The sequence below is a fragment of the Eptesicus fuscus genome, chromosome 19 (genome assembly GCF_027574615.1).
Source record: "Eptesicus fuscus isolate TK198812 chromosome 19, DD_ASM_mEF_20220401, whole genome shotgun sequence".
Classification (NCBI taxonomy): domain Eukaryota; kingdom Metazoa; phylum Chordata; class Mammalia; order Chiroptera; family Vespertilionidae; genus Eptesicus; species Eptesicus fuscus.
Window position 1 is genome coordinate 20,667,540 of NC_072491.1, and position 26,852 is coordinate 20,694,391.

Below are 26,852 nucleotides of genomic sequence, written 5' to 3' on the forward strand. Positions count from 1 at the left end.
GGTCCAAGCTGCCCTGCGATCCCGGGGCAAAGAGCCCAGGTCCAACTGGGTCCAAGCCACCCTATGATCACGGGGCGAAGGGCCTGGGTCCAAGCCACCCTGCTATCACAGGGTGAATAGGCCAGGCCGAGCTGACCCGTGATCATGGGGTGAACAGGCCAGCAGAGCCTGGCCAAGCCACCCTGCAATCCCAGGTGAAGAAGCCACTCAGCTGACCAACCTGCACTAGGGGCCTGTTTGGGCGCGTGGTGCGGAGTCCAGGGCCTCTAGCCTGCAGCCATGGGAAGTCTCCCTCTCCCCAGAGTTGGAAGCACCAGCCCAGGTCTACCTAGCGGCATGGTCCTGACTGCAGGGGTGAGTTCCTGCAGGCTGGGGTTTGATCCCCACACATTAGCAGTAGGAGACCAGTGCCTTTGTTATTGTTGTGTGTCCGGGTTTTAATTGGACAAATGCCTGGAGGTCCCGGTAGCCAGCTTAGCAAAATCTTTTAGGAGGAGAATTCTATCTGGGTTTCCTCAAATTCTTTCAGTCCCTACTCACCCCTCTGTAAAGGCACAGAACAAGTGAGGCCCTTAAATAAAAATCAGAGGTCTCCAGTAACAGTGGGCCTCTCTCATCACAGTCATTTGGACTGGATGGCATTTGAGTATTTATCTAGACACCATGACAGAGAAACACAAGCTCAAGTCATGATCTCTGCCCTTAAAAAATGCACAATCTTATTAGAGCGAGTGGATGATAAAAGCGCAGTAATAACATCAGAATGTAAGGCAACAATACAGAGAGGAACAGAGGCAATTGCTAAGATGATTTTCCAATAATTAGTACAAAGAGTATGTGCTATGAATTAAATAAAAAAAAATATGTGTGGAAGTAGCTGCTTCATGAGTATGGCATCCTTTCCTATTTTAAAGGAAGCTGAGTTCCATGTGAACTGTGAACTATGCTATGATATCTGAGGCATAGGACAAGGGAGGCCCTAAGTGTACCATGCTTTGATATTTGAGTCATTGTTTATTGTTCAATGTGATTTATTTCTGTACGCCTCAGTTTTGTAATAGTTAAATTACTAGAATAATACATCTTGCTATAAAATATTACTAGAAGATCAAATGATCAGGTGACATTTATTGTTATTTTCTATAAATGAACACAATCTCTGGTATGCTAAAGTGATAGGTATTATAGAAATACTAGAGGCCCGGTGCACGAAATTCGTGCACGGAGAGGGGGGGTGTCCCTCAGCCCAGCCTGTACCCTCTCCAATCTGGGACCCCTCGAGGGATGTCCGACTGCCCATTTAGGCCCGATCCCACTGGGCAGTTGGTTATCCCTCTCACAATCCAGGACTGCTGGCTCCCAACTACTTGCCTGCCTGCCTTCCTGATTGCCCCTAACCACTTCTGCCTGCCAGCCTGATCACCCCCTAACCACTCCGCTGCCAGCCTGATTGATGCCTAATTGCTCCCCTGCCAGCCTGTTTGCCCCCAACTTCCCTCCTCTGCCGGCCTGGTCACCCCTAACTGCCCTCCCCTGCAGGGTTGATCACCTCCAACTGCCCTTTCTTGCAGGCCTGGTGCCTCCCAACTGCCCTCCCCTGCTGGCCATCCTGTGGTGGCCATCTTGTGTCCATATGGGGGCAGGATCTTTGACCACATGGGGGCAGACATATTGTGTGTTGGAGTGGTGGTCAATCTGCATATTACTCTTTTATTAGATAGGATAGAGGCCTGGTGCAGGAGTGGGGGCCAGCTGGTTTTCCCTGAAGGGTGTCCCAGATAAGGGTGGGGGTTCCCTTGGGGCATGGGGCAGCCTGAGCAAGGGGCCTGTGGTGGTTTGCAGGCCAGCCACGCCCCCTGGTGACCCAAGCGGAGGCACTGGTATCTGGAATTTATTTTTCTTATACAATTGAAACGTTGTAGCCTGGAGCGGAGCCAAGCCTCCTGCATGCTCCACTGGCAGCCATTTCTGTTTGAGTTAATTCACCTTCTATAATTGAAACTTTGTAGCTTGAGTGGAGGCTTAGGCCTGTCAAGGGCAGGCGGAAAGCTTGTTTCCCTCTGTTGCCTGGGAAACCTTGCTCTCAGTGGCTGTAGCCATCTTGGTTCGGTTTATTTGCATACTCGCCCTGATTGGCTGGTGGGCGTGGCTTGGGCTGGTGGGCATTGCTTGGGTGTAGCGGAGGTATGGTCAATTTGCATATTTGTCTATTATTAGTAAGATTCAGATAGAGAGAACTACAGGCTTGATTACAAGTGAGGCTTACTATCACAACCCAAATTTATTGCTTAAAAAAAAAGCAGGGAGCCAACTAGAAACTGAACCAAATATAAGCCCTTGAAGGGCAAATGTAAATTGGATAAGCTTTGCTATTACAAGAGCAAGAAGAAAAAATTCAGATGCAAGAATGAAAACCACATTGCATTCACTCTAAGTAGCTGTTAAAGAAAAAGAATGGTATACTATGAAAATACTTAAAACAGATTGTAAAGACATTTGTTCCAAGAGGATTTCCTAGAGTAGGTGATATTTCAGTTAATTTTTTTAAATATGAAGAGGTTAGCTAGATAAGAAAAAGGTGTAGGGGTCCCAAATTGCAGAGGGTGCAGGCAGAGCTGAGGGAACCACCCCCCTTCTGTGCACAAATTTCGTGCACCAGGCCTCTAGTATATGCATATATACATAACTCATGGACAGAGACAATAGTGTGGGGGAAGGCCTGGAGGGGGAGCTGGGTGGAGAGGAGCAGGAAGAGGGGGAATGGGGGACATCTAGAATACTGACAACAATACCAAGTAAAAGTATGGAAGCCTGTGTGCCTGGAGTAGAGTGGATGAGGGAGAGAACAGGATATGATGAGATCAGGGAAAAATAAAACATTTGCATGAGCCTATAGGCAATCTGGCTTCTACTCTGAATGAGATGAGAAGACTGGAGGATTCTGTGCAGTTTAGTTGGTTAGCTCTGGCTCACTCCAAGACCATGGGGACAGCTTCAGCACTCTTCTTCCTACCACATGCTGGGAAGGAAAAGACTTGGAACAAGATAGCACTGGATGTCTCTGAATGAGTATTGCCCATATCATGTGTTACAATAATTTATGTAAAATGGAAATCTGGCTTTTTTTGTTTTGTAATCTTCCAAATTAGTCTTGAAGGGATATATAGTATACTGATATATAGTATACAGCAACCTCTAGTAATTTTTGATGTATAATTACAATCATTATCATGGCAAATACCAGAATAAGAACTCAATTGAAATAAACATGTAGAAGTGACATGAATTTATTGCAGGAAGAAATTTGGGGTTAAATTAAAACATTCAGCTGAGATACAATGGACTTAAGAATAATTTTCTGGCAGATTCAGCTGAGAAGGTTTCTATTTTGAGGAATAATTGTGAAAATTAAGTAAAGTTTACAAACAAAGCAATTTAGCCTAAACTTTAGAGTTCAAGCAGAAGGCACATAATGGTTGGATGAAAAGTGGCTACATTGGTAAATACTGATTTTTCACTAAACTTTACCCATTGGAAGGAGTTTAACAATCTCATATGTATTCTGGCAAAACTTGAAAAATTTAAATAACAGTTGTAAACTCAGGAAAGCAGTTCTAAGAGAGAGAAAATAGGAAAATATAATTTTGGAAATTATACTTACGTAAGCACTGTGGTACTTCCCCACTCCAGGTGCCATTCCCTACACAGGTCAAAACAGCAGGAAAGGATAGCTCATAGCCTGGAGAACAGATGTAGCTAATACTAAAGCCCCAGTCGAAATTTGTTCCTTCCAACCTTCCATTGGAGATCTGGGGAGGAGTTGCACAGGTAACAGCTGCAATTACATTGAAAGCGATTAGACACAGCTGTTGAGATATCCTGGGTATGGAAAATAAATGAACAAATATCATTAGGAGAAGCATATGTGCTAACTTAACCTTTTGAAGGACAATATGGTGTGACACGTTTTATTCTCCTGGTTGTATCCCTGAAACATCCCTAGAATTAATCCCTCTATAATAGGACTGACTATTTCTTGACAACATAATGGCTACTGGTTGAGATCCTCTTACAAAATATCAAGCTGCCTGATATATAAGGGAAATAAAGGCTGATCTTCTAACCAGTATTATAACTGATAAATGATTGGTTTTATATTGTTTTCCAATGACCTTTAGACAGACTTGGTTATTTGGCTATATACAGCGTATCAGCACTGTGGCAAGGAATTTGGTAGTAATTCTGTGATATTTCTGAAAACGTAAATCATGTATCTCATTAAAATATCCAATTGGTTCTATTAAATACTTAGACTCATGTTAAAATGTACTGTAGAATTTTAAGTGTATTATCAAAGTTTTAAACATTCATTTTTTAAAAACTGTTTTAAGATGTCCTCAAGTAGAGATAGGTTGGATGAGGTGACAGAGATGAGAGGAAAAGGAAGGGTACCAACTACAAAATCTCAAAATGAGGAATGGTTATATTCTAATGGCTAGCAACATAGCTGAATACTTTTTGGAATTGTATAACACTGCCTTTACCAGGATCAATTAATTGTGTATGAAATAACTTCTAAAATATAAAATATCTGTTACATATTTTTATATACTATGTACAGTGATCTGATTCAGAAACTGTGAAATCAAAAAAAAAGATACACATCAAAATTATTATTTTTTGTTATATTTTTTAGATGTCAGGGAGATACTAAACTGTCAATTTATAGATGTTTATAGACACCTGAATGAGAAATCTCAATTATTAAAGAATCAATACTGTTATTATACAAAATAAATTACCTTACATTGCATCTACACTGTTCCACAAGTAATCAGAAAAACTGGCAGAAAAATATGAAAATGTTTTCAATAAAAAACAATTAGTATAAGGTAGCAAATCTATGCCTATATTGACTAAAATATTAATTCTAGATTACATTCTTTAAATAAACAGTTTCTCTTCTTTAAGGAAAATTATAGTTTCATAATTCCAATTGACTATTCTCAAACTACTGAAAGGTTTTCTCCCTATCCATGAATTACTTGATAAAGTGGACTATCAAATTAAAATTCTGACAATGATTTTAAATTGGCATGCACAAGAATTTTACAAACATGTAATACCTGACTATTTCGTCAGGGGCACTGACCACTTTTCTCTTAGATTGTCAAATTAAAAAAATGCCAACAACCAACACAACAGTAGCCATCTAGTGTGAATGGCCTGTCTTGAACCATAAATACATAGGTAATATAATAGATTGCATTTTATTGGTCATGTCCCATAATAAGGTTGCATCTGATTGGTTAATTCCTTGAATCAGAAATCCTTATATATAAGTATAGGCACCTGATTTTTAAAAAAGTCACTCTGGAGCAAAAAGAATAGATAATTACTATTATTTTTTTTTTTTGTAAATCAATCAAAATTATATTTATTTTTTTTTCAGATTGGCAAAAAATACAATCTATTTTTTGGAATGCCACAGAATTTTCACAATCAGTTTATGTGTGCCATGAAATAAATGGTTGGAAATTGCTGTTCTAAATCATTAAGGTAATATTACCTTTTAAATATTCGTAAGTTAATATAAATAGCAGAGTACATGATATTTTTGTTGTTTGGGTTGCATTAAAGTCCACTGTCACTACTCACAATAAAATAAAAGATTTTTTGAAATATCTTTACATTCTATATATTATTATCATCTGTATGGTTTAAAAATAAAAACTGAAACAATCATTTTTTTTTAGTTTCAAAAAGTGAAACTATACATAAAACACTATTTAAATCTACTTTAAATTTACATATTAAAAAGGAACTTTGTGGCAGTGATAACATAAATAATTAAGAAATTATTATACCTCTACAGGTTGGCATTACTCCACTCCATGTGCCATTAGTTGTACAAGTCCTGATTCTGGAACCATTCAATTCCATGGTATAGCCTGGCTGGCACATGTACGAAACATTGTGTCCAACCACATAATCATCCCCATATCTCAGTCCATTGGCTGGTACGCCTGGGTCTCCACAACTGATGACTATCAATATTGGATTCAAAAAGCAGATGGTTAATGTGGCATATATTTAATAGAGAAGAATAGTAAGCATATGGCATTCTTAATGTATCAGTAGGGAAAATTAGTTATCATGTTCATTTTTAATCATAAAACATAAGCATACTTCAACCACATCCTAGCAATTCTTGATTATGACCGGATATGCTTATTACAGATTCTATAAACATGGTTGAGAAACTGCCATTTAGACTTTGAAAAGGTTAAGTTAATATGCTATTATAGTGCAGGAAACTGTGACATGGTAACCTCATTTAACATGTATTAAGTGATCATGAAGAAGCCATCCTATAGAATCAAGATTTCTAATGTAATATTTCAAATCTATATTCTTATATATGGCTATTGAAGTTTCTGATTTAGTAGACTTGGTGGATTGAGAGAGTATTTTCTGCACAGTGTTACTCAATTTTCTATTATAATAGTTTTTAACTAAAACAATGATAGGTATAAAAAGAATACTTTTTATTGAATAAATAAAAGAATGAATGAACCATAAAGTGTGAATTTATCATGTACAGGGTAGGATACATACTTTGTGAGGCTCAGTATAAGTATAAAGTAAAAATGCTACAGCTAGGGATAGAGTTAAATTTCCCATTTCCACTAACTCAATGGCAACCCAGGTAAAAGAACAACCCAGAAAAAACTGAAACCTCTATTCTGGAATCCACTTGCTTCCTGGATTGAGTGTGAACGAAGGGCTTCCGTCAAGGCTTCTGTCAAGTGCTTGCTAAATATGACTCAGCAAGACCAGCCCAGGGCAGAGATAGATGCTACCCACTCTGCACCAAGACTTCATGAATACACCAAACTCTGACTTGCCCCATGCTACATCCAGGCCTCTCAAACAGGGTGGAGAATGCAGCTGCAGGGTGAGCCTCCCTCTGCTGATGACAGGATGGAACGACTGTGCAAAGAAGTGGTGGGAATGGAGAGGCCCGGCAGGGACAGGGGTACCAGGTGGTGGGGGCAAATGGCCCATAAACCCAGCCTAGGAAGACAGGAGGCAGGAGGCTGACAGACTACATGAGCATAGGCTCCAAACCCTCACCACATGCTCCAGCATCCAGGGGACTTCAGTTACAAATCACACTTTCAAAGATAATCCTATCTAATAAAAGAGTACTATGCAGATTGATCATCACTGCAACACACAATATAGCTGCCCCCATGTGGTCAAAGATCCTGCCCCCATGTGGACACAGGATGGCCACCACAAGATGGCCAGCAGGAGAGGGCAGTTGGGAGGCACCCGGCCTGCAAGGGAGGGCAGTTGAGAGGGACCAAGCCTGCAAGGGAGGGCAGTTGGAGGTGATCAACCCTGCAGGAGAGGGCAGTTAGGGGTAACCAGGCCGGCAGAGGAGGGAAGTTGGGGGCAAACAGGCTGGCAGCAGAGTGGTTAGGGGGTGATCAGGCTGGCAGGCAGAAGCAGTTAGGGGCAATCAGGAAGGCAAGCAGGCAAGCAGTTGGGAGCCAGCAGTCCTGAATTGTGAGAGGGATGTCCGACTGCCTGTTTAGGCCCGATCCCTGGGATCGGGCCTAAACGGGCAGTCGGACATCCCTTGAGGGGTCCCAGATTGAAGAGGGTACAGGCTGGGCTGAGGGACAACCCCCCTCTGTGCACGAATTTCGTGCACCAGGCCTCTAGTATTATTGATAATGCCGAGACAGCCCAAGCACAGGCCCTCGGGCATGAGGTTCTATCAATTGCACTCATCCATAAAGCTGGCTCTGATTACGTATATTATCACTTAGGATGCCACCAAAAACTTTCAAGAAGACTTAAAACAGCATAGAACATTAAAAAAATCAACCCTACTATGACATTTAAGAATAAGGCATAACAGAAATTATATATAGGCCATCAAAGCACTTGCTGTTTTGAGTACATGATTTAAACATGATTTGGGCAATGAGTTGGCTAAAAGCTTTCTTGCGGCTAAGAGAAGAGAAGAAAAGGAAAAAACATACCAGCTTACACTTTTTCTTTTCTGGAGATAAAAGAAATGTGGCATACTTGCCTTTTACTATCATTTTTGCCTTTTGAATCTTTTTGTTTATAAAAGAGTATAAAATTATACCAGGTGAATCTGAGTTATATTCCCTCATTTTTATTTTTAAGTAATTCTTCCCAGAAATGTGAAAGTCTAGGGTTAAAAATTAAAAATAGATTAAGTCATGGGCGACCTTAATAGTATTTTAATTACATTGTATTTATTAACTTACCATTTAAAATGATGAATCTCAACATTTCTTTCATATTACTCTAATCTGTTGAGTCTAGCAAGTTTTTAGGACCAAGAATAATGGCAATTAAATTAAAGAGCAATATTCACAGCCCTCCCCTTCTAGCCCTCAGAGCCCTGGACCCAGCTTGCTGAACTAACACTCTGAGTGTTCCTATCACACTCCTAATAAGAATTTTGCATAGAGAATGATTTTTGTTCTTTTGGTTATTGATGATGAAAAGATTTTTTAAATTATATAACTGAGTTGGATAGGAAATCAAATCCAGCTTATTTACCAAAAAATATGTTATTTTATTTGCAGTTTCAAAATTCCTGAATTTTGTGAGTATACCCTTCAATTTATTTTGCTTTATTTTACTTTATGTCATTTTATATTTTTAATCTAGATTCCAATTAAGAGGAGGAAAATTAAAGAGAACACCCACAAATTGCTATTTTGTGGACAGCGCTTTACAGACTGAATTCGAATCCTGGCAAGAAAGACCAGCTAACCGAGTGGGAAGGCACAGGAGCTGAGAGGCAGCCACCAACAGAGGACAGAGGGTTTATTCTGCAGAGGCGCTGGGAAAGAGTTCTGAGTAACGAGGCAGCATCATGAATGGGACTCGGGACAACAGCTTCAGAAGGATTTGTTTGGTGACTTTCTAAGGAAGCAAAGGCCAGTCAAAGAGGCAGTTTCCAATAGCAACGATCTTTGTAAACAGCACCTGCTCCACAAGTCAATTCATTCATTACACCAGCTTGTTTTCAACAACAAAAAGAGGCTTTTGGTCTTTTCGAGCAAAACCTTAGAATAGTAGCTCTTTAGAGCTTTACCTTAAAATTCAGAGTGCTATGGTTTATTGCAAGAAAATCTTTTCTAAAGTCACCAAAATCCTTAAGGACACAGCACTTACGTACACACTTAAGCATACACACACACACACACACACACACACACACACACCAATAAACTCCACCAAGACAGATGTTTTGCTTTTTTCTACACTGATGTGTTCTCACAACCTCCTCTAGTACATCATAAGACATAAAGTAAATACTGTTTAAAGAATAAATCAGCAGATGAATGAATAAGGAATGATTAAATAGCTCAAATTCACAAAAACACATATATTATTTAAAGGTTTAAATTTGTTTCTGTCTGGCCTGTGTGGGTCTGTAATTAGAGTGTTGGCCCTTACACCTAAGGGTCACGGGTTGGATTTCCAGTCAAGGGCATGTACCTGAGTTGCAGGTTCATTTCCTGGCCCTGATCAGGTCGTGTGCAGGAGGCAACAAATTGATGTGTCTCTCTCACATTTCTGTCTGTCTGTCTGTCTCTCTTCCCCTCTCTCCCACCTTTCTACGCTCTCTAAAAAAAATAAAATGAAAGAATATTCTTGGTTTACAATTAACAACAACAATAAACAAACAAACAAATAAATAAATAAATTTGTTTTCATGGGAGGTATTCTCATTAGCTTCTATCATGTAATTAATGTCCATTTGGCATCATTTATAATAAATTAAAGCAGATAAACCTCTATGCTAAAAAGAAAACATAATTTAGTAAATTAATTTATGCCACTTCAAAACGTTTAACTTCTTAAATGAGCATTATAAATATGCATTTTTAAATAAATAGGATCAGTCTATCCACACTTTTATAACAGAATTAATTTTTTACTCAATATCTAATTGATATTTTTGCATGTAAATACACATAGATCCATGTAACATTTTAATGACATAATATTCTCTTACATGTATATACATGCAATATAATTCATGAAACCAAACCCCTGTGGATTGATGTTTGAGTTATCCCATTGTTTTCCTATTAGAGACAATATAGCAATATACATGCTAGCTCAGGCATCCTATGCATTTGCTTTGCCAGGTTTCAAGCCCAGAATAAAATTCTACTATAGCAGAATGAAGTTCCAGAAAGGTGATCCAATCTCTCAATTCAAAAGTTGGTTTTCTTTTTAGATCTCAGCAAGGGAGATTTCATTTACCTTAATTTTGGCACTATAGACATTTGGGACCAATTCATTCTTGATCACGTGAGGTTGCTTTATCACTAAAGGTATTTAGCATTGACCTCTACCTGCTGGATACTGATAGCCCCTCCACTCACCTGCACTGTGACAGCCAAGTGTCCCCAGGCATTATCAGATGTCCCCTGGGAAGCAAAAGCGCCCCTGTTTAAGAACTAGTGATAGCGCTCTTCCCTTGAGGAGATTTAGATGACTTTTTAGCCTCACTTCACCCAGTTTCATGCTGGGATATCCCCCAGATTTCTCTTGTGTGAAAATATCCCCATTTCCCTGGCCTATCTTCTAAAGAAAACCAAAAACCAACAAACAAAAAAAACTTTGAGAATTCTCGGGTTGGTCATAAAGATTCAGGGAGGACCATTTCTGGGCTGACCACTTGTAACAAAAGCCTTAGGTTCATTTATCACGGGATCTGATCAAGTATATCGTACCTGACCCAAATGACAAGACCTGCCAGATGCAGAGCAGTGATCACTTTGGAAGAAGTTCTGGTAGGTTTAAAAACCCCGGTAACAGATGCACATATTTCGTGTTAGACCTGAAGGTCGATTGTTACTCCATTTGACAAGCCCTGTCCTTAGGCAGATTGCATATTTTTCCCAAAACACTCTGAGTACTGTGTGCTTTTGGTTCCAGAGGTGACCTGCTTGTTAGACAGCACAAGGTAAGGATCCTGTACTATTTATACCCACGGGGTTTTTGTGCTGACAAATAAAACAAAAACAAAAAATAAAACAAAACAAAAAGAGATAACAAAAAACAGTAACAATAAAACTCTGTATCTCTGAATGAGTATTTTCCTGTGCTTAGTTTTTTAATATTTTCTTTCAGTATGAACATCACAGAAAATAGCTTAAGCAAATTTTATAATTAGTGTACTGTTATGAGCTTCCTAGTATAGTATTACAGCAAATATCTTTCCTTTCCAGTTTGTTTTAGTTCTGTGAATGTTTCTTAATATTTATAGTTCCTCTGTCAAAGTGTGCATGATATTTGAATCCATGACCTTGATCTCATGATATACAATACTTAAAGAAAAATGTTTTCATTGATTTGAGAGAGAGAAACAGACCAGGTTACCAATGCCATATGAAGCTTGTAGGTTAGCATATAGGTAATTGCTAGAAGAATTATACGGTACAGAGAGGTCACTCTTAGCTAAATGCGATATGAGGAAGAAGTGTCCTGAAAGGCTTTTGCCAAATGGGTGCCATTTCAGCTGATACTTAAAAGGTACCAGTAAGAATTTCAGGGCTCGGATGGGTTGGTGTAGTAGGAAACCAGCAGAGGCTATTTGTTAATTGTTAAGTTGTTCAGTCTTGCAAAATTGAGACATTTTCAAAGCAAATAGGAGGACTTCTTTCCTTCAAGATGGAGAAATAGAGAAGACTTCACTCTCCATTTGAAACAACCAAAATACATACATACATACATAAATAAATAAATAAGACACAATATTAAAACAAAAATAACAACAACCAAAAAACAGGTTTCAAAGGCAGCAAAGCACAGTGATCCCTGAGTGATAGGAGATGAATGAGATGAGTCCTAAAACTGCCACATCATACTGCTTTCAGAGGGTTTCCAGGCTGTAGCACAGGGAGCCCTCCTGCAGAGCCCCCCAGCTCCCTGGGTGGAGACATGACTCTAGAGCCAGGAGAGAATAAAGAGACAGTGCCAGAGAGGACACGCACTGAAAGAGGACTCTGGAGATCCAGGGAGAGAACTCCTGGGTGTTCAGCAGAATACTGGCCAGCTGGTGAGGCAACTGCCTACGGTGAGGTAAAGAACTACCAAAAGATTAGCTGTGACAGCATTTGGTGCAGACACAGAGCCAGAAATATTACTTGTTACTGACTCCGATCAACAACTGGGACATGTCTTGCTGTTATATTACAGACTTAGAGGCCTGATGCACGAAATTCATGCACTCGAGACGGGGGTCCCTCAGCCCCGCCTGCACCCTCTCGCAGTCCAAGAGCCCTCAGGGGATGTCCAACTGATGGCTTAGGCCGGCTCCCTGAGGGCCTCCTTAGCGCTGCCATGGAGGCGACAGAGGCTCCTGCCACTGCCGCTGCGCTCGCCAGCCAAGAGCCCGGCTTCTGGCTGAGTGGCTCTCCTGCTGTGGGAGTGCACTGACCACCAGGGGGAAGCTCCTGCATTGAGGGTTGGCCCCCTGGTGGTCAGTGCACATCATAGCAACTGGTCAACAGGTCAACTGTCTGTACCCTGGTGGTCAGTGCACATCATAGCAAGGGGTTGAGCGGCCTTAGCATATCATTAGCATATTATGCTATGATTGGTTGAATGGCCGACAGGACACTTAGTATATTAGGCTTTTATTATATAGGATGTGGCTGCTATGTTCTATTCAGTGCTTATTTCAACAGTCTCTTAGCCATAGTTTGCCTTCACCTTTGAAGAGACACAATGCAGATGGAGTATCTCAACAGCCCTGTCGTCCACACAATTTGGTGCAGGCAAGATATTAACTACAACCAATATTCTCCAGAATTACAGGCATGACATGCCATTACTCTGATGACATCCTCCACTGAGTAGATTCATTTGACCCACTCATTCAGGATAAACAAATACAAAGAATTTAAAGAAAAACAAACAAACAAAATAACTGATACTTAAAAGGTACCAGTAAGAACTTGAAGGCTCGGATGGGTTGGTGCAGTATAAAACCAGCAAAGCCTATTGGAGATGAATCATTAGCCCATAGTCAGATTGAACATCTCTTCATATATCTATTGGTTGTTTGTATGTCTTCTTGGGAGAGGTATCTATTCAGGTCCTCTGCCCATTGTTTTACAATAGAGGACTGGATAAAGAATATGTGGTACATATACACAATGGAATGCCACGGGCCGACACTCTATCCACTGAGCCAAACCAGCTAAAGCTACTCAGCCATCAGAAAGGATGAAATACTGCCATTTGCAACAACATGGATGGACCTTGAGAATATTATGGTAAGTGAAATAAATCTGTCAGAAAAATGCCAAGGACCGTATCATTCCACTCATGAGTGGGATATAAAACTGAAACTCGTGGACACAAACAGCAGTGTGGTGGTTGCCAAGGGGGAGAGGGTGGGGGTGAAAGGGGTCCTAATGTATGGTGATAAGAGGTTTGACTTCGGATGGTGGGCTCACAGTGCAATATACAGATCTTATAACATAGAAACCCACACCAAAACCTGAATGATCATATTAACCAATGTCACCCTAATAAACTTGATAGATAGATAGATAGATAGATAGATAGATAGATAGATAGATAGATAGATAAAGCCTAGTCAGGCCCTGGCCAATGTGGCTCAGTTGGTTGGAACATTGTCCCATACACCAAAAGGTGGAAGTTTGATTCATGGTCAGGGCACTTACCCAGGTTGCAGGTTCAATCCCTAGTCAGGGCAGGTGAAGGAAGCTACCAACCAATGTTTCTCTCTCTCCCTCTCTTTCTCTCCTGCTCTCTCTATAATCAACTTAAAAAAATAAAAACATAAAAATAAATATATAATAAAATAAAAAACCAAGTAGTTATTGATATATGTTAAATTGGCAAAATAGAATTGCATTATTTGTATTAATTTTGGTTACTGCTGATAATTCATCTCTATTCTTAAGATGCTATTAAATTTCACTTAATGTCACTGATTTTCTGTGATCCTTCTTTCTTCTGCCAAGTAATTATTTTTTTTGTTAATCTTAACCAGAGAATAATTTTCCATTGATTTTTAGAGAGAGCGAGAGAGGAGGGGGAGAGACAGAGAGAGAGAAACATCCATGTGAGAGAGACACAATGATTGGCTGCCTGCATCACGCACCTCCAACCAGGGTTGGGGATCAATGTACATGCCCTTGACTGGAATCAAACCTGGGATCCTACAGCCCACGGGCCGACACTCTATCCACTGAGCCAAACCAGCTAGAGCTGAGAACTCATTCTTAAAGTCACTAGTATAAACTCTTAACCATAGAATACTATCATCTTTTAATCTGAAGTACAATACAAATATTCAATATCTTGCATCGTTTGATTGACTACAAGTTACTCATGTAGATAAATATACTCAAATAGTTTCACATAACTAGTGATGTTTAAAAATATTGACAAGAAACATACTTGTACAGTTAGGCAAAGTTCCAGACCACGTTCCATTGGCTGTGCACTGTCTAACTGAAGGTCCAGACAAGATATATCCCTCCATGCAGGAATAAATGATAGAACTGGAAAATGTTGTGCCATCAATCCGAAAGACCTTTCCATTGGCTGTTGTTCCTGGGTTACCACACTGTACAGCTACAAAAAAGAAAAAATAATTATAATAGTTAAGAGTATAAGAATATTGTAATTAGAAATCTTCTCACAAAAAGTTAATGACTGATTTTTTTAATTATCCAAAGGAGCTATAAAATCCTCTAAAATAAACATTGAATTATCTTTTACAATGGTTGAAATTCAAGATAAATTTATATTAATTTTATTAGTTTAATTACTAGAATAAAAATCAGACAACAGCTATTTTTTAAAGTTTTTGTTAGTAGCTATGGTAAAAACTTCAGAAAGTAAAGTAATTACTCAAGAGTGTTGCCTATGGGTACCACAAAATCTTTCAAGGAATGATTACAAGAGTCTCTGCCTAAAAAACAAATAAAGTGAAATGGAAAGATATGAAACAATGAGATGCAACAGAAATTTACTATATAAGAGGACAGATATCATATAAACAATTTAAATATTTTAAGAATCATAAAAACAATTTAAATATTTTAAGAATCCATGTATATTTTTATTTATATAAGCATATATAACTGATCTGAATTAAAACTGTATAATCTCTATTTCCGGACCAAGGCATACAAAAAAATAAGCTGAATACAAACAAAATCTAGAAATGGTTTTCATTAAGTTTTCAACATCTCATAAGCAGGAGTCACTAATGCAATACCCTCTGTATTACCCTCTTTATTATGTTTTACTATTTGCCATCAATACCATGGTAAATTTTTTAAATATCCTAAAAGCGAGCCTATGTCACTGTATTACTAAATTTTGTTGTAACATAAAAGTTTAAAGATATCTCTATGAATATAAAGTGAAATTATAGTTTCAGATAGTACCATCTATATCACTTGCAGCATCTAAAATATTTAATTTTGCCTATCCTTCCTTTACAGTGGTGCTGCATATTTCTCTGTGTGTGTGTATAGAGACAGGAGACTTACACATTTTATTTTATTACTTTTTTTGTTGTTGTTAATCCTCACTTGAAGATATTTTCCACTGATTTTTAGAGAAAGTGGAAGGGAAGGGGAGAGACAGAGAGAGAGAGAAATATCAATGTGAGAGAGAGACATCAATTGGTTGCCTCCTGCAGGCTCCCTGGGGATGGAGCCTGCAACCAAAGTACATGCCCTTGAGTGGAATCGAACCCACCACCCTCCAGACTGGGGGGGCTATGCTCTATCCACTGAGCAAACCGGCTAGAGTGGAGACTTACACACTGTAAACAATTACAACAAGATCAAACTCTAGGTAAAATTTTCAGAAGAACATATAATATTTAAAAAAATGTTTGCTTCTGTTGTGAGTAATTAGCCTCTTCTATATTAGCACCTGCCTAAAATAACAATCCAGTCATATTTATGTATCATGATCCATAATCTTGAAACAATCCAAGTAGGATTTGAAAAATATCATCCTTGTTTTACAATGTCAGGTGATTTGCATTTTGAAATAGGAACCCCAGGCTCAGTTCATTTTTTTGCACTTAATAAAAATTGAGAACTTCTCCAGTTAGGATGGTTTACAGATATGGACAAATAACACTGCCATTTCTGTCCCCTTGTCTCTAATTCCTCCACGCTTAGTAGACACATTTTTCTTACCAAGAGAATTATTTGAATTAAACACAAGTAAAAATAACTTTAAATGAAAAGAGACAAGTGCATCACCTATCATGAGTGAGGGCTGAAAGCTCTGAGGACACAATGAAAAGAAGCAGCAAATACTTTGCCTCTGTATTGTGGACATTTGGAGGGAAATGGCTTTATTTATACCTGTGAACACAGCCCCATTTATGTTAGTATTAGCTGACAATGCCATCTCTCTTAGAAAGAATAATTTCTCATTATTCTCAATAATTGACCTAACCTAATATAAAAGACATGTAATATTCACTGATAACTCACTATGATAGCCACATTTTCAATATTCTTAACCTCACAACAAATACTATGAGTTGATATTGGTTTCAACACCGTGTATAGGTTGGGAATTGAAGCACAGAGAGAATAAATTAGTTCTCCAAGGTCCCACAGCTAGTTCATGGCACAGTTTCATTTAGTACAAATTCCTCAGAAGATTCTGATAGCATATAATGAAAGTATTGGATCTTATTCGGGCTAGAAAATGGCTCAAACATAACATATTTTTATCAATTGATTATTTTTTGTATCCAATGATAGAAAGAGTATTTTATATTTGCCTTATATATTTCTAGAGATAATTTTTAAATTAGGGGACCATTCTTTTTCTTTTTATCAAGGTGACTTCTCTGAAAAGACAAAAATAAATGGAAGCATAATGAAGAAGTTAAAGATCCTTTATAAATAAACAAAGAAATAAGTTGATAAAATATTTATATAGCTATATATATATAAATATGAATATATATTCATTCTGATGTGTATTTTAGGCACTGTGTAAAGCAAAGAGTATACAATAGTGAAATATTGCCATTTTTAAAAACAGAACTATGCTATGCATGCTGTTTTATAATCTCATTCTCCTTACTTAACATAACAACTAGGGCATCTTTCTTTTATAAAGTGCAGTAACAGGATAGTTTTCCATTTTATGTATATTCATAATTTACCTATCCAATCCCCTGTTGTTAAACACAAAATTTAGTTTAGTTTTATTTCTTTATCATTTTTGGTTATAATATACTCTAGCTTATTAATGCAAGTGTGTACATTGATTCTATTTTAAGATAAATTTCCGAGAGTGGAAGTTCTGGATAATTTTCATTTGTGAAAAATATTTTAAAATATTTTTATATAGAGTTACCAAAGATATTGTCATAATACACAGTTGGATCCATAATGTAGAAGTTTGCTTGTTTTCATACATCCTCATCAATGCTATGTGCAATAATTGTTAAAAACCTTGTCAGTTTGTAAAAAAATGATATATGCTTTAAATTTGCCTGTTTAAATTTATTAAATTAAGATTTTTAACACATTCATTTGATAGTTTTATTTTTACATGTGTTTTATCCATTATATTATAGGAAAGATATTATAGTTTATGATAAATTACTAAAGTAATATAATATTTCAGAGCATTTAGAAAAATAAGAGTAAAAGTACTTCAAATTTCACCACTCTGTTCTATCATATTTTGTGTACCACCTTTTATAAACTTTCTCTCAAATGAATATCATTTCCCATGATTTTAACAGAGTGCAAACTTTTGAATCTTATTTTTAACTAAGTTTTATATGATTTACATTTTCTCATATTGTTCCATGGCTTTTATCCTAATAGCTTATTGACTATATGCTATAATGTCATAAATATACACTTGCTTATGTAATATTATTTCTAATATTGTTGATACCAGAAATAATGGGTGTTGTTGAGTCGAGTTCTTATCTCATGAAAATCAAAGCATGAAGTTGTAGACAAAAACAACTAACAGGAGCAAAGTTCATTGGGAGAAGCCAGTCCTGGAAACGGTATAGCTCAGGTTCCAGGAGCAGACTGGTGTCCAGAGCTTCCTCTTCATGTTAGTAGTTTAGTATCCAAGCTAATTAAAGTCTAATAGTGCACAACAGGAACGAATGTCAGGAACCCATTGTTTGTCAGGGAGAAGAGAGAGAGGGATTTAATTTAGGGTGGGCAGTCTTGCTAGCTGCTAATTGGTCTTTTCAAATAATTCTGTCTCGGCAAATATCCTTTGCGTTGGTTTATACGCCTTAATGCCTTGTGATTGGTTATTTGCACCCTGCCTGTCTTAGCAATATCCATACATTTTAAAGTTCATGCCTCTTGTGAGTGCCCTTCCTTACCTGCCCCGTTGGGGTGCCTTAGTAACTACTCCTAGTTGGGTTCCCAGTTCTACTTCCTTTCCCATGGTCCCACCCCTATCTATCTAGCTTCCTTCTGTCTCCCCATTGTTAAAATTATTTCCTGTTGTTGCTAATTTTAATCAATTAGACATAAAAGTCGCAACTTTACTATTATGTGTTTTCTTTAATATTTTAATTTTCTGTAGAAAAGAAATCCTCAAAATTCCAATTAATAATACAAAGCCATTTACATTCTATGAATATATACGCATTTTTGTCAAATTACTCTAAATTTACTGTAACAATAACAATACCTCTAGAAATGTTTTAAAGTTCTAGTTTTGTTGCATATACGCAAAAATGTCATATTAAAACTGGTAAAAGGATGTTTAATTATCATTTTCTGATTAGTAGATATGTTGAATATTTCTCAATAGGTTGCATTTTGTGCTCTTCTTTATTTTCTGGTCATTTTCTTTGTCCATTTATCTACTAGAATCTGTTGTTCTAAATTATTTGTATGAGCAGCATTTATGAGAAAAATATTAATTCTGCTGCTTTTTTATAATTCCTTGTTCTTTTTTATCTATAAAGTGCACTTTACAGGTAAAAAGTCAGAACCAGGTTGTATTCCATCTAAAAACTATTTTGCAGTTAAGCTGAGCAAAGGGCTAGCTTCCTACTGTATGACACCATTATAGAGACTTTGCCTTTGCAAAGTCAGTTTGAGTAATAAAGTGAATAGTTAAGTTTTACTGTCTTTTGCTCAACAACTTTCTCTAGCAACTCCTTTCCCTATAATAGCAACTGAGTTGTAATGCTCTCTGAATTAAGATTTCTAAATTTGGTCCATTTTAAAAAAGGATAACTATCTTTCCTAGAATATGGATCCTAATTTTAAACACAATAAAACGTTTCTGAAATACAATCAATCAAAAACTGTCAAGAAATTCTGTTGGGAGTTATTTCCTATTTATAAAACCAATACATTTTGATATGATATTAAGTAAGTTTCAAAAATACCTCTGCATGTTGAGTTTTTACACTAAAATTATCTTGAAAAGAACATTTAAATTGTCAGAATAATTTTCCAGCAACATTTTATTTTCTATCCATTCTTGTAAAGATTTAACTCTGTTAAAAATGTCAATCAGAACAATTAAAAATTTTATTCAAGCACCCTACATTTTAAAAATTCTAGTTTCACACAATGTAATGTATGAATAAAAATCTCATTTATAGTTATGCATCTTTATATTTTTCCATTGCTACAAACCTAAAAACTAAAATAGATCTTGAGGTAATGTTGACGTAAGAACAACCAATTGTTTTACCTGAAAGTGTCTACAATAGAGCCCTGTGATAAAGGGGAAAATAAAACATTTTTAACAAATATGTTTAACTTTTCAACTCAGATGTTTGCTAAGATGTGAACAATGTTTGTATATAAATGACTCATCAGAAATATTTTTTTAAAAATTATTACCTATCATATATAGGATGCTGTCAGTAAAATTGGAATACTCCTGCTTTTATTCCATGGTTGGAGACACAAAGAATTGGTAAGAGTAATTTCAGTAATACTAACAAATTGAATTTGGGTACACATTAAATTCCAGCAATTTCAATCTATTTAATTTCTGCTTGAGCTTACCTTTGCATTCTGGCTGCCTTCCAGTCCAACTGCCATTGGCCAAACATGTTCTTTCTTCTGAACCATGAAGGATATAGCCAATATCACAAGCAAAATGTACAGAACTTTGGGTTCTGAAATTGCTTTCCTGTCTAGAACCATGACCAGGGGTACCTGGATCCCCACATGTGCCAGTAGCATCACCTGTAATTTAGTACAGTACAGGTTAATTTATTTCAATAAGCATTTAATATGTTCATGTTTTTGTCCAATATTCTTATAGGCATGGATTTTGTGCAAGTTGTTTTTAACGTGGTAAGTTGACTAGGTAGAATCATAATTCACATTTCCCATCTGAGTCCAGTCGTAAGAAAAAGCCTACATGAAAAAGAAAGTAGTTGCAGAGTATGGTGTCATTTTCCTTAGCAGTGATATTTAGACCTATTAAATAGGTTAATGTCATGTTAGTATTTCCAGAACTTGGTCAATAATCAGGTTATTGGAAAATTTACAACTGACAGTTCTATGTTTGACAATGGGTTTATAAAACTAAAATTAAAGAACTGGATTTGGTAATTTGATGTGTCCTTCTCTGAATTTTCTAATTACTGACAATCATTTTATTGCTGTTAAATTAGGATTATAATGTACCAGAAAATATTAATGTTACAATACAATATTTACTATAACACTAAAATTTCACTGTCTAATTTTCTCTACCAATGACTATTGACCAAGATAAATGAGCTGCATAAATCTCATATATGAAAAACAAAAACAAATTGCAAATAATCAAAGATTAGAAACTCTCACGTAAGTTCTAATAAGGATTTTGTTCATGACTAGGTGATCACCTTTTTATGTTAGTCTTAAGAATTTACTTAGTCCCTTATCATCCTATCTAATAAGAGTAATATGCAAATTGACCATCATTCCAACACACAAGATGGCAGCCCTTATATGGTCAAAGATGGCTGCCCCCATGTGGACATAAGATGGCCACCACAAGATGGCAGGCAGGGGAGGGCAGTTGTGGGTGATAAGGCCAGCAGGGGAGGGCAGTTGAGAGGAACCATGCCTGTAAGGGAGGGCAGTTGGGGGCAACCAGGCCTGCAGGGGATGACAGTTGAGGGGGACCCAGGCCTGCAGGGGAGGGCAGCGGGGACACCAGGCCTGCAGGGGATGCAGTTGAGGGGAACCAGGCCTGCAGGGGAGGACATTTAGGGGTGACCAGGCCTGCAGGAGAGGACAATTAGGGGTGACCAGGCTGGCAGGGGAGGGCAGTTAGGGATGACCAGGCTGGCAGGTGAGTGGTTAGGGGTGATCATGCTGGCAGGCAGAAGCGGTTAGGGGCAATCTGGCAGGCAGGCAGGTGAGCAGTTGGGACCCAGCAGTCCTGGATTGTGAGAGGGCCATCGGACATCCCTCTAGGGGTCCCAGATTGGAGAGGGTGCAGGCTGGGCTGAGGGACACACACCCCTCCCAGCAGGAATTTCGTGTACTGGGCCTCTAGTTTCTTAAATAATTCTAATCAAAATTGTTGCAGTATCCATATATATTAAGAGAGAGAGAGAGAGAAAGAAAGGAAGGGAAGGAGGGCGAGGGAGAGAGAGAGAGAGGGAGGGAGGAAGGGAAGGAAGGAGGGAGGGAGGAAGGAAGGAAGAAAAAGAGAGAGAGAGAGAGATTCTTAAATTTCTTAAGTACTGCAAATGCTCTCTCTCTATGTACATGCCTTTGGACAAGCCCTGTGTATTTGGAATCCTTCTTTACACTTCCTCATTTTCATGAGATGTAATATTAACAACCACACAAACTTTAAGATAAGTATTTCACCTTTAAATATCTATGTACAATTTATTTTTAGCAATTAAGCACCAATTTCCAAATACATTGGGGTGTATATATGTAAGGTTATGTGACTATGTATAATCAGTTATCTGATAGTTTTAAAAGTCTATAGATTAAATTTGAAGTCCCATAAATTTACTTGATAGATATTAACCACTAGTTACAAGGAGATTCTGAAATAACCCTACATGAAAAACAATGTAAAAAGAACTCCTAATAAGTGTTCACCATGCTCTCCACAGATATAAAATAATATAAAGATAATGGAAATGTATTTAAAAAAAGGCAGAAAAATAAGCACCACTATCTGGTTAGTGGATCAAATAGGGAGGATCAAATAGGGAGACATCACAAATCTAAATTTAAATGATATTTTGAGAAAAGTATTAGTTTAAACAACTCAAGAAAGATTTATCAAACACTCACTCTGCAAATTATTAATTAAAATATGCCTAATATTCACTTATTCTAAGATAGTAATAACAGAGCAACATGGGGCTATGGAAGCTCAGAAGTTATATGTTCCCTGTTAGTAAAAAATAAAGTTAGGAAAGATAAATACATTTTATAAAACTTGGCTTAATTTAATTGAAAAAAACATATAAGTCTTTATTTTAAAGTATGCTATTAAGTGACCAATTGTTTAGAAAGTTTAATGGACACAAATTCTAACAGAAAATCACTGAAATAACATCACCTTCTGGGAAAAATTTTATTTGCTATCCACTAAAATAGAATAGCTACATAAACTTCAGTAGTTCACCATTTTAATGAACATAAGCACTTTACACAAAATAGCATTCTAAAACCAATAATTCTTTACATTAGCCACAAAACAATTCAAAACATGTATCTGTCACTTACTATCTACAGGATTAGAATTAATTTAGGCTCTGAATTTATATTACCTTAAGAAGTATTACTATAAATGTACAAATAATGTTATAGCTTCTCTCAGATTTTTACAAAACAAATGTAGTATTTTATCTCTTTTGTGCATATATTTCCAATAATACTAATACTAATACTAATAATGTAATTTCCAACACACATTGTCCAATTTTCTAAGTGGTACCTGAACAATGAGGTTGTGATCCACTCCAATGGCCATTTAACTGGCAGGTCCTTGATGAATGGCCTAGAAGGCTACGCTTTCCTGTGCAGGAATAGTGAACAGTGGACCCAAAGGTATACTTCTCCCCAGACAGGACTGCATTAGGAGGAACGCCAGGGTGTCCACAGTCAATCACTACAATACATAATTATTGAATATAAAATTTTTTTATATCTCCTATCGAACAACCTGCACCAACTTTCTACAAAATAAACCAAAAGTAAATGATCTATTTCAATATATACAACCACCAGATATCAAACAATCTATGTGAAACCTGACTTTAAAAAAAATAAAATGGAAGTTGGAACTATAGGAGCAATTCTATTATGCCACTCACAGTGAGCATGAGTTTAACAGGAACAATGTAAGTAAGCATACATGATTGAATGAGTATAAGTCTGCATGTACAGGGGTGGTGACTCTATGTTCATATGCACATGTGCATGGGTTTGAAGTACATATGTGCCCAAACAAGGATGTGAAAATTAGTGAGAAGACTATATGTGGGTTGGCTAATTAAGGACATAGGATGCCAATAAGATTTAAAATGAGCCCATATAGCAATTAAAAAGGAAGAATTTTGAGGCTGAATTTTCTTTATAATGTAGAGGTAGTTTGGGAACTTACTGTATGCTCCCTTTAAAATGGACTTGAAAAAATACTGAACACAATAATACTCTAGAATATTAAATAGCACACAATAGATACAAACTTAATAAATCCCACACTATCAGGGAGTACAATATAAAACAAAGAAAGGCAAAAATGTATAGGAGAGCTATGAAAATCTGAAGTTCATGTTTCCATGTCCTACAAAATATTTTAACTTGAATGTTATAGCCACACAAGGCCACGTAACTAAATTAGCCAAGCTATTAAACCAGTGAGTGCACAATAAGAAAGTCAAATGCACTTTAAGAAAAGGAATAATAATTGACTTAATTATTTGCATAGAATCTGAAATTTAATAGACATTGCATAAACTTTTATTTATTCATCAGTGCATGAATGGTGCTACAATTTTTTTAAAATCCCCCCCATGAAGGAATTTCCTCTAAATAAAACATGACCATAAAATATTTTTATAATTTAAAAATTAAGCATAATCAAAAATTATTTGCACAAGGACTTTTTTCATAGAATTTTTCCTTTTTCTTTCTTTTTCTTTCTTGTGCACAATGACTTTTTAAAAAATATATTTTTATTGATTTCAGAGAGGAAGGGAGAGAGATAGAAACATCAATGATGTCAGAGAATCATTGATCAGCTGCCTCCTACACCCATCCTGGGGATTGAGCCTGAAACACGGGCATGTGCCCTGACCAGGAATCGAACTGTGACCTTCTGGTTCATGGGTCAAAGCTCAACCACTGAGCCACGCTGTCTGGGTCACAATGACTTTTTGACACAATACTCCTTCAATCTATAAAGTTATCTTTCCTATCGTTTCCAAGATTTACCAATACTTTGAGAAACTTAGCTATACTTACTTAATTCCTAGAATTTATGTTCACTTCCCTATGTCCTTACATAGTTTTTATTTATTTCTGTTAAATTATTTTCTCACTATTATATCACTATAGATATATGCATATCTGCTATAATTTATCTTATTTATATTCTACAACTCCAACATAACATTTAACAAAATACACTCACTAAATATTCACTGACTTGAAAGATTTTATTTATTAATACGTACTGCATCCATATGTGTATGAACCTAAATATGATAAATATTTATGGTCAGTACATTTTAAGTAACTCTTTTGTTTAAATCCTCAAGTATTCTGAATCTCTAGTGGTTGTTTATATTAAGAATACTATTACCTTAAATGAAATCTGAAATAGTAGTACCAAAGACAATCAAAATGTAATTGCCCTTTTGGGATGAATATGAAAGGTGTATGCTTTTCATATTCTATCTGCTCTATCAAAATTCAAAGTCAGAGAATGACAGAGATATTCAGCACATTAATATTAATACGAATTACATCTGGGAACTGAATTGGAAGAATGTAGGAAAATGTAATTTCAAAACAATGAAGTAATAAAATAAAAAGCAAATTAAAATAATAATTAAAAACAAAATCCTTCTGATATATAGCTCTAGATATTTTCTAAGATAATAAACATCCATGTGGCTTACATGGCATTTTTGAAGGAAGAATTCACATTATCTACTTACTGATACATTCCGGTAAAGGTTTGTCCCATTGTCCATTTGGTTGACATATCAAAACTGAAGATCCAAATAAAAAATATCCAGGATTGCAGTCATAGAATACAACAGTACCATAGGTGAAATTTCCATGTTCTATTTTACTTTCCCTTTTGGAATTGGGTGGAATTCCAGGATCAGAACAGTTCACCACTAAACAAATGAACAAATTTAAAAGGTATTTTGAAATAACATGTATATACCTAACATAGATTATTATAAGAAATTTAGTTGTAAAGGTACATTTAATAAAGCAAATTAAAGATTCCAGAAATAAAATTAATATATTGACTATCTAAGATAATGAAACAAAATCTGGGAGGTTTTTCAAATAAAGTAGAAAAGAAAACTTTTTTGCAAATATTTTTAACAACAGCAACTCCATAAGCATTATGCTGAGTACAAATTTTAAAAATGATACCTGTTAAACTGTAGTTAAGCCATAAAATAATGTAAAGATTATGGTGATTTAGTTGAATTTTATCAGACAATATGAAGTATACCATACTTCTTTGCAAAATGAAAAAGCACCAAAAAATTATCTTTAATCGGTTTCTATACAGAGAACAATAAATAAACCCACTCCCAATTCAGGAACCATGGTAATTCAGGCCTCAAACATATTTTTCCAAAACATGAAAAAAATAAATAAATGCCATACCTAAGTTCCATTAATTATGGAGTAAATCGGAGGTAAAAGAATCTTAAAGATTTTTATATGTAGCCACAAAATAGGTAAAAGCTATTAAAGTTAAGCAGCTGAAATTAAGCCTGCCCGTTTTAACTTAAAAAAGAACTAAGTTAAAAAGTAAGGAAAACAGAAAGCATTGGTAATGAGATGATATTAACATTAAATCTTTTTGTTTTAGTAGCTGAAAACTGTCCACTGTTCTACCCCAGCAGTTTCAAATGTTATCATCTATGTTTACACAGACACATTCTTACTCTGCTCTAAGCTGGCCCAGAGTTAGACTCCTACCTTTGCACACTGGTGGGGGATGGCTCCACTGCCTGTTGGCCTGACACTGTGCCTTTGTTGGCCCTTGCATGAGATACCCGATATTGCAAGAGAATGTTACCACATCATTAAAGTTGAATCCATTTCCACTTGTTCTTCCATAAATCGGACTGCCAGGGTGACCACAGCTGACAGCTAAGAGCAATAAGTTGGGGCAGGGGAAACACAAAACAATATTTGGTTATCAGTAATCACAACAACTACCTTTAACCATTCCAAACACGGTAGAAAGAAGAGACTTTTTATGAGAAAACATATCTAAAGTACATTTACTAATGTAAAGGAACAATTTAGAATGGTAAAACAATCTACTGTAAAAGGAATATTACATTAATAAGTAGACAATCATTTGCAATTGTGGTGCACAATGTTTAGAGTTTCATGGTACCTTTTTATTCTCTTTATTTTGGGGCGGGAAGGAGGAGAGAATACTGAAATTTAAAAATCTGGGCACGACTGAAGTCATTAGTAGCAGAAAGGAATGAAACTGAACCACTATTCCTTTTCCAGTCAAGAATTGGAAGATAGTTGAAGGCAGTTTTTTTTTGTATT

The 26,852-nt window shown here is 36.6% G+C and overlaps 1 protein-coding gene across 3 annotated transcripts in view; it reads right to left on the reverse strand.

The window, feature by feature from the left end:
* CSMD3 (CUB and Sushi multiple domains 3) overlaps positions 1-26,852 on the reverse strand; it is a 923,077-nt gene that overhangs the window by 40,033 nt on the left and 856,192 nt on the right. For all 3 annotated transcript variants that reach the window (XM_054708474.1, XM_054708473.1, XM_008143384.3), the window contains 7 exons: positions 26,262-26,435; positions 25,250-25,435; positions 23,020-23,193; positions 20,118-20,300; positions 14,512-14,688; positions 5,868-6,047; positions 3,662-3,835 (listed from right to left, as the gene is read on the reverse strand). In XM_054708474.1, the coding sequence (XP_054564449.1) occupies positions 3,662-3,835; positions 5,868-6,047; positions 14,512-14,688; positions 20,118-20,300; positions 23,020-23,193; positions 25,250-25,435; positions 26,262-26,435 (1,248 nt within the window). The remainder of the gene's footprint in view (positions 1-3,661; positions 3,836-5,867; positions 6,048-14,511; positions 14,689-20,117; positions 20,301-23,019; positions 23,194-25,249; positions 25,436-26,261; positions 26,436-26,852) is intronic.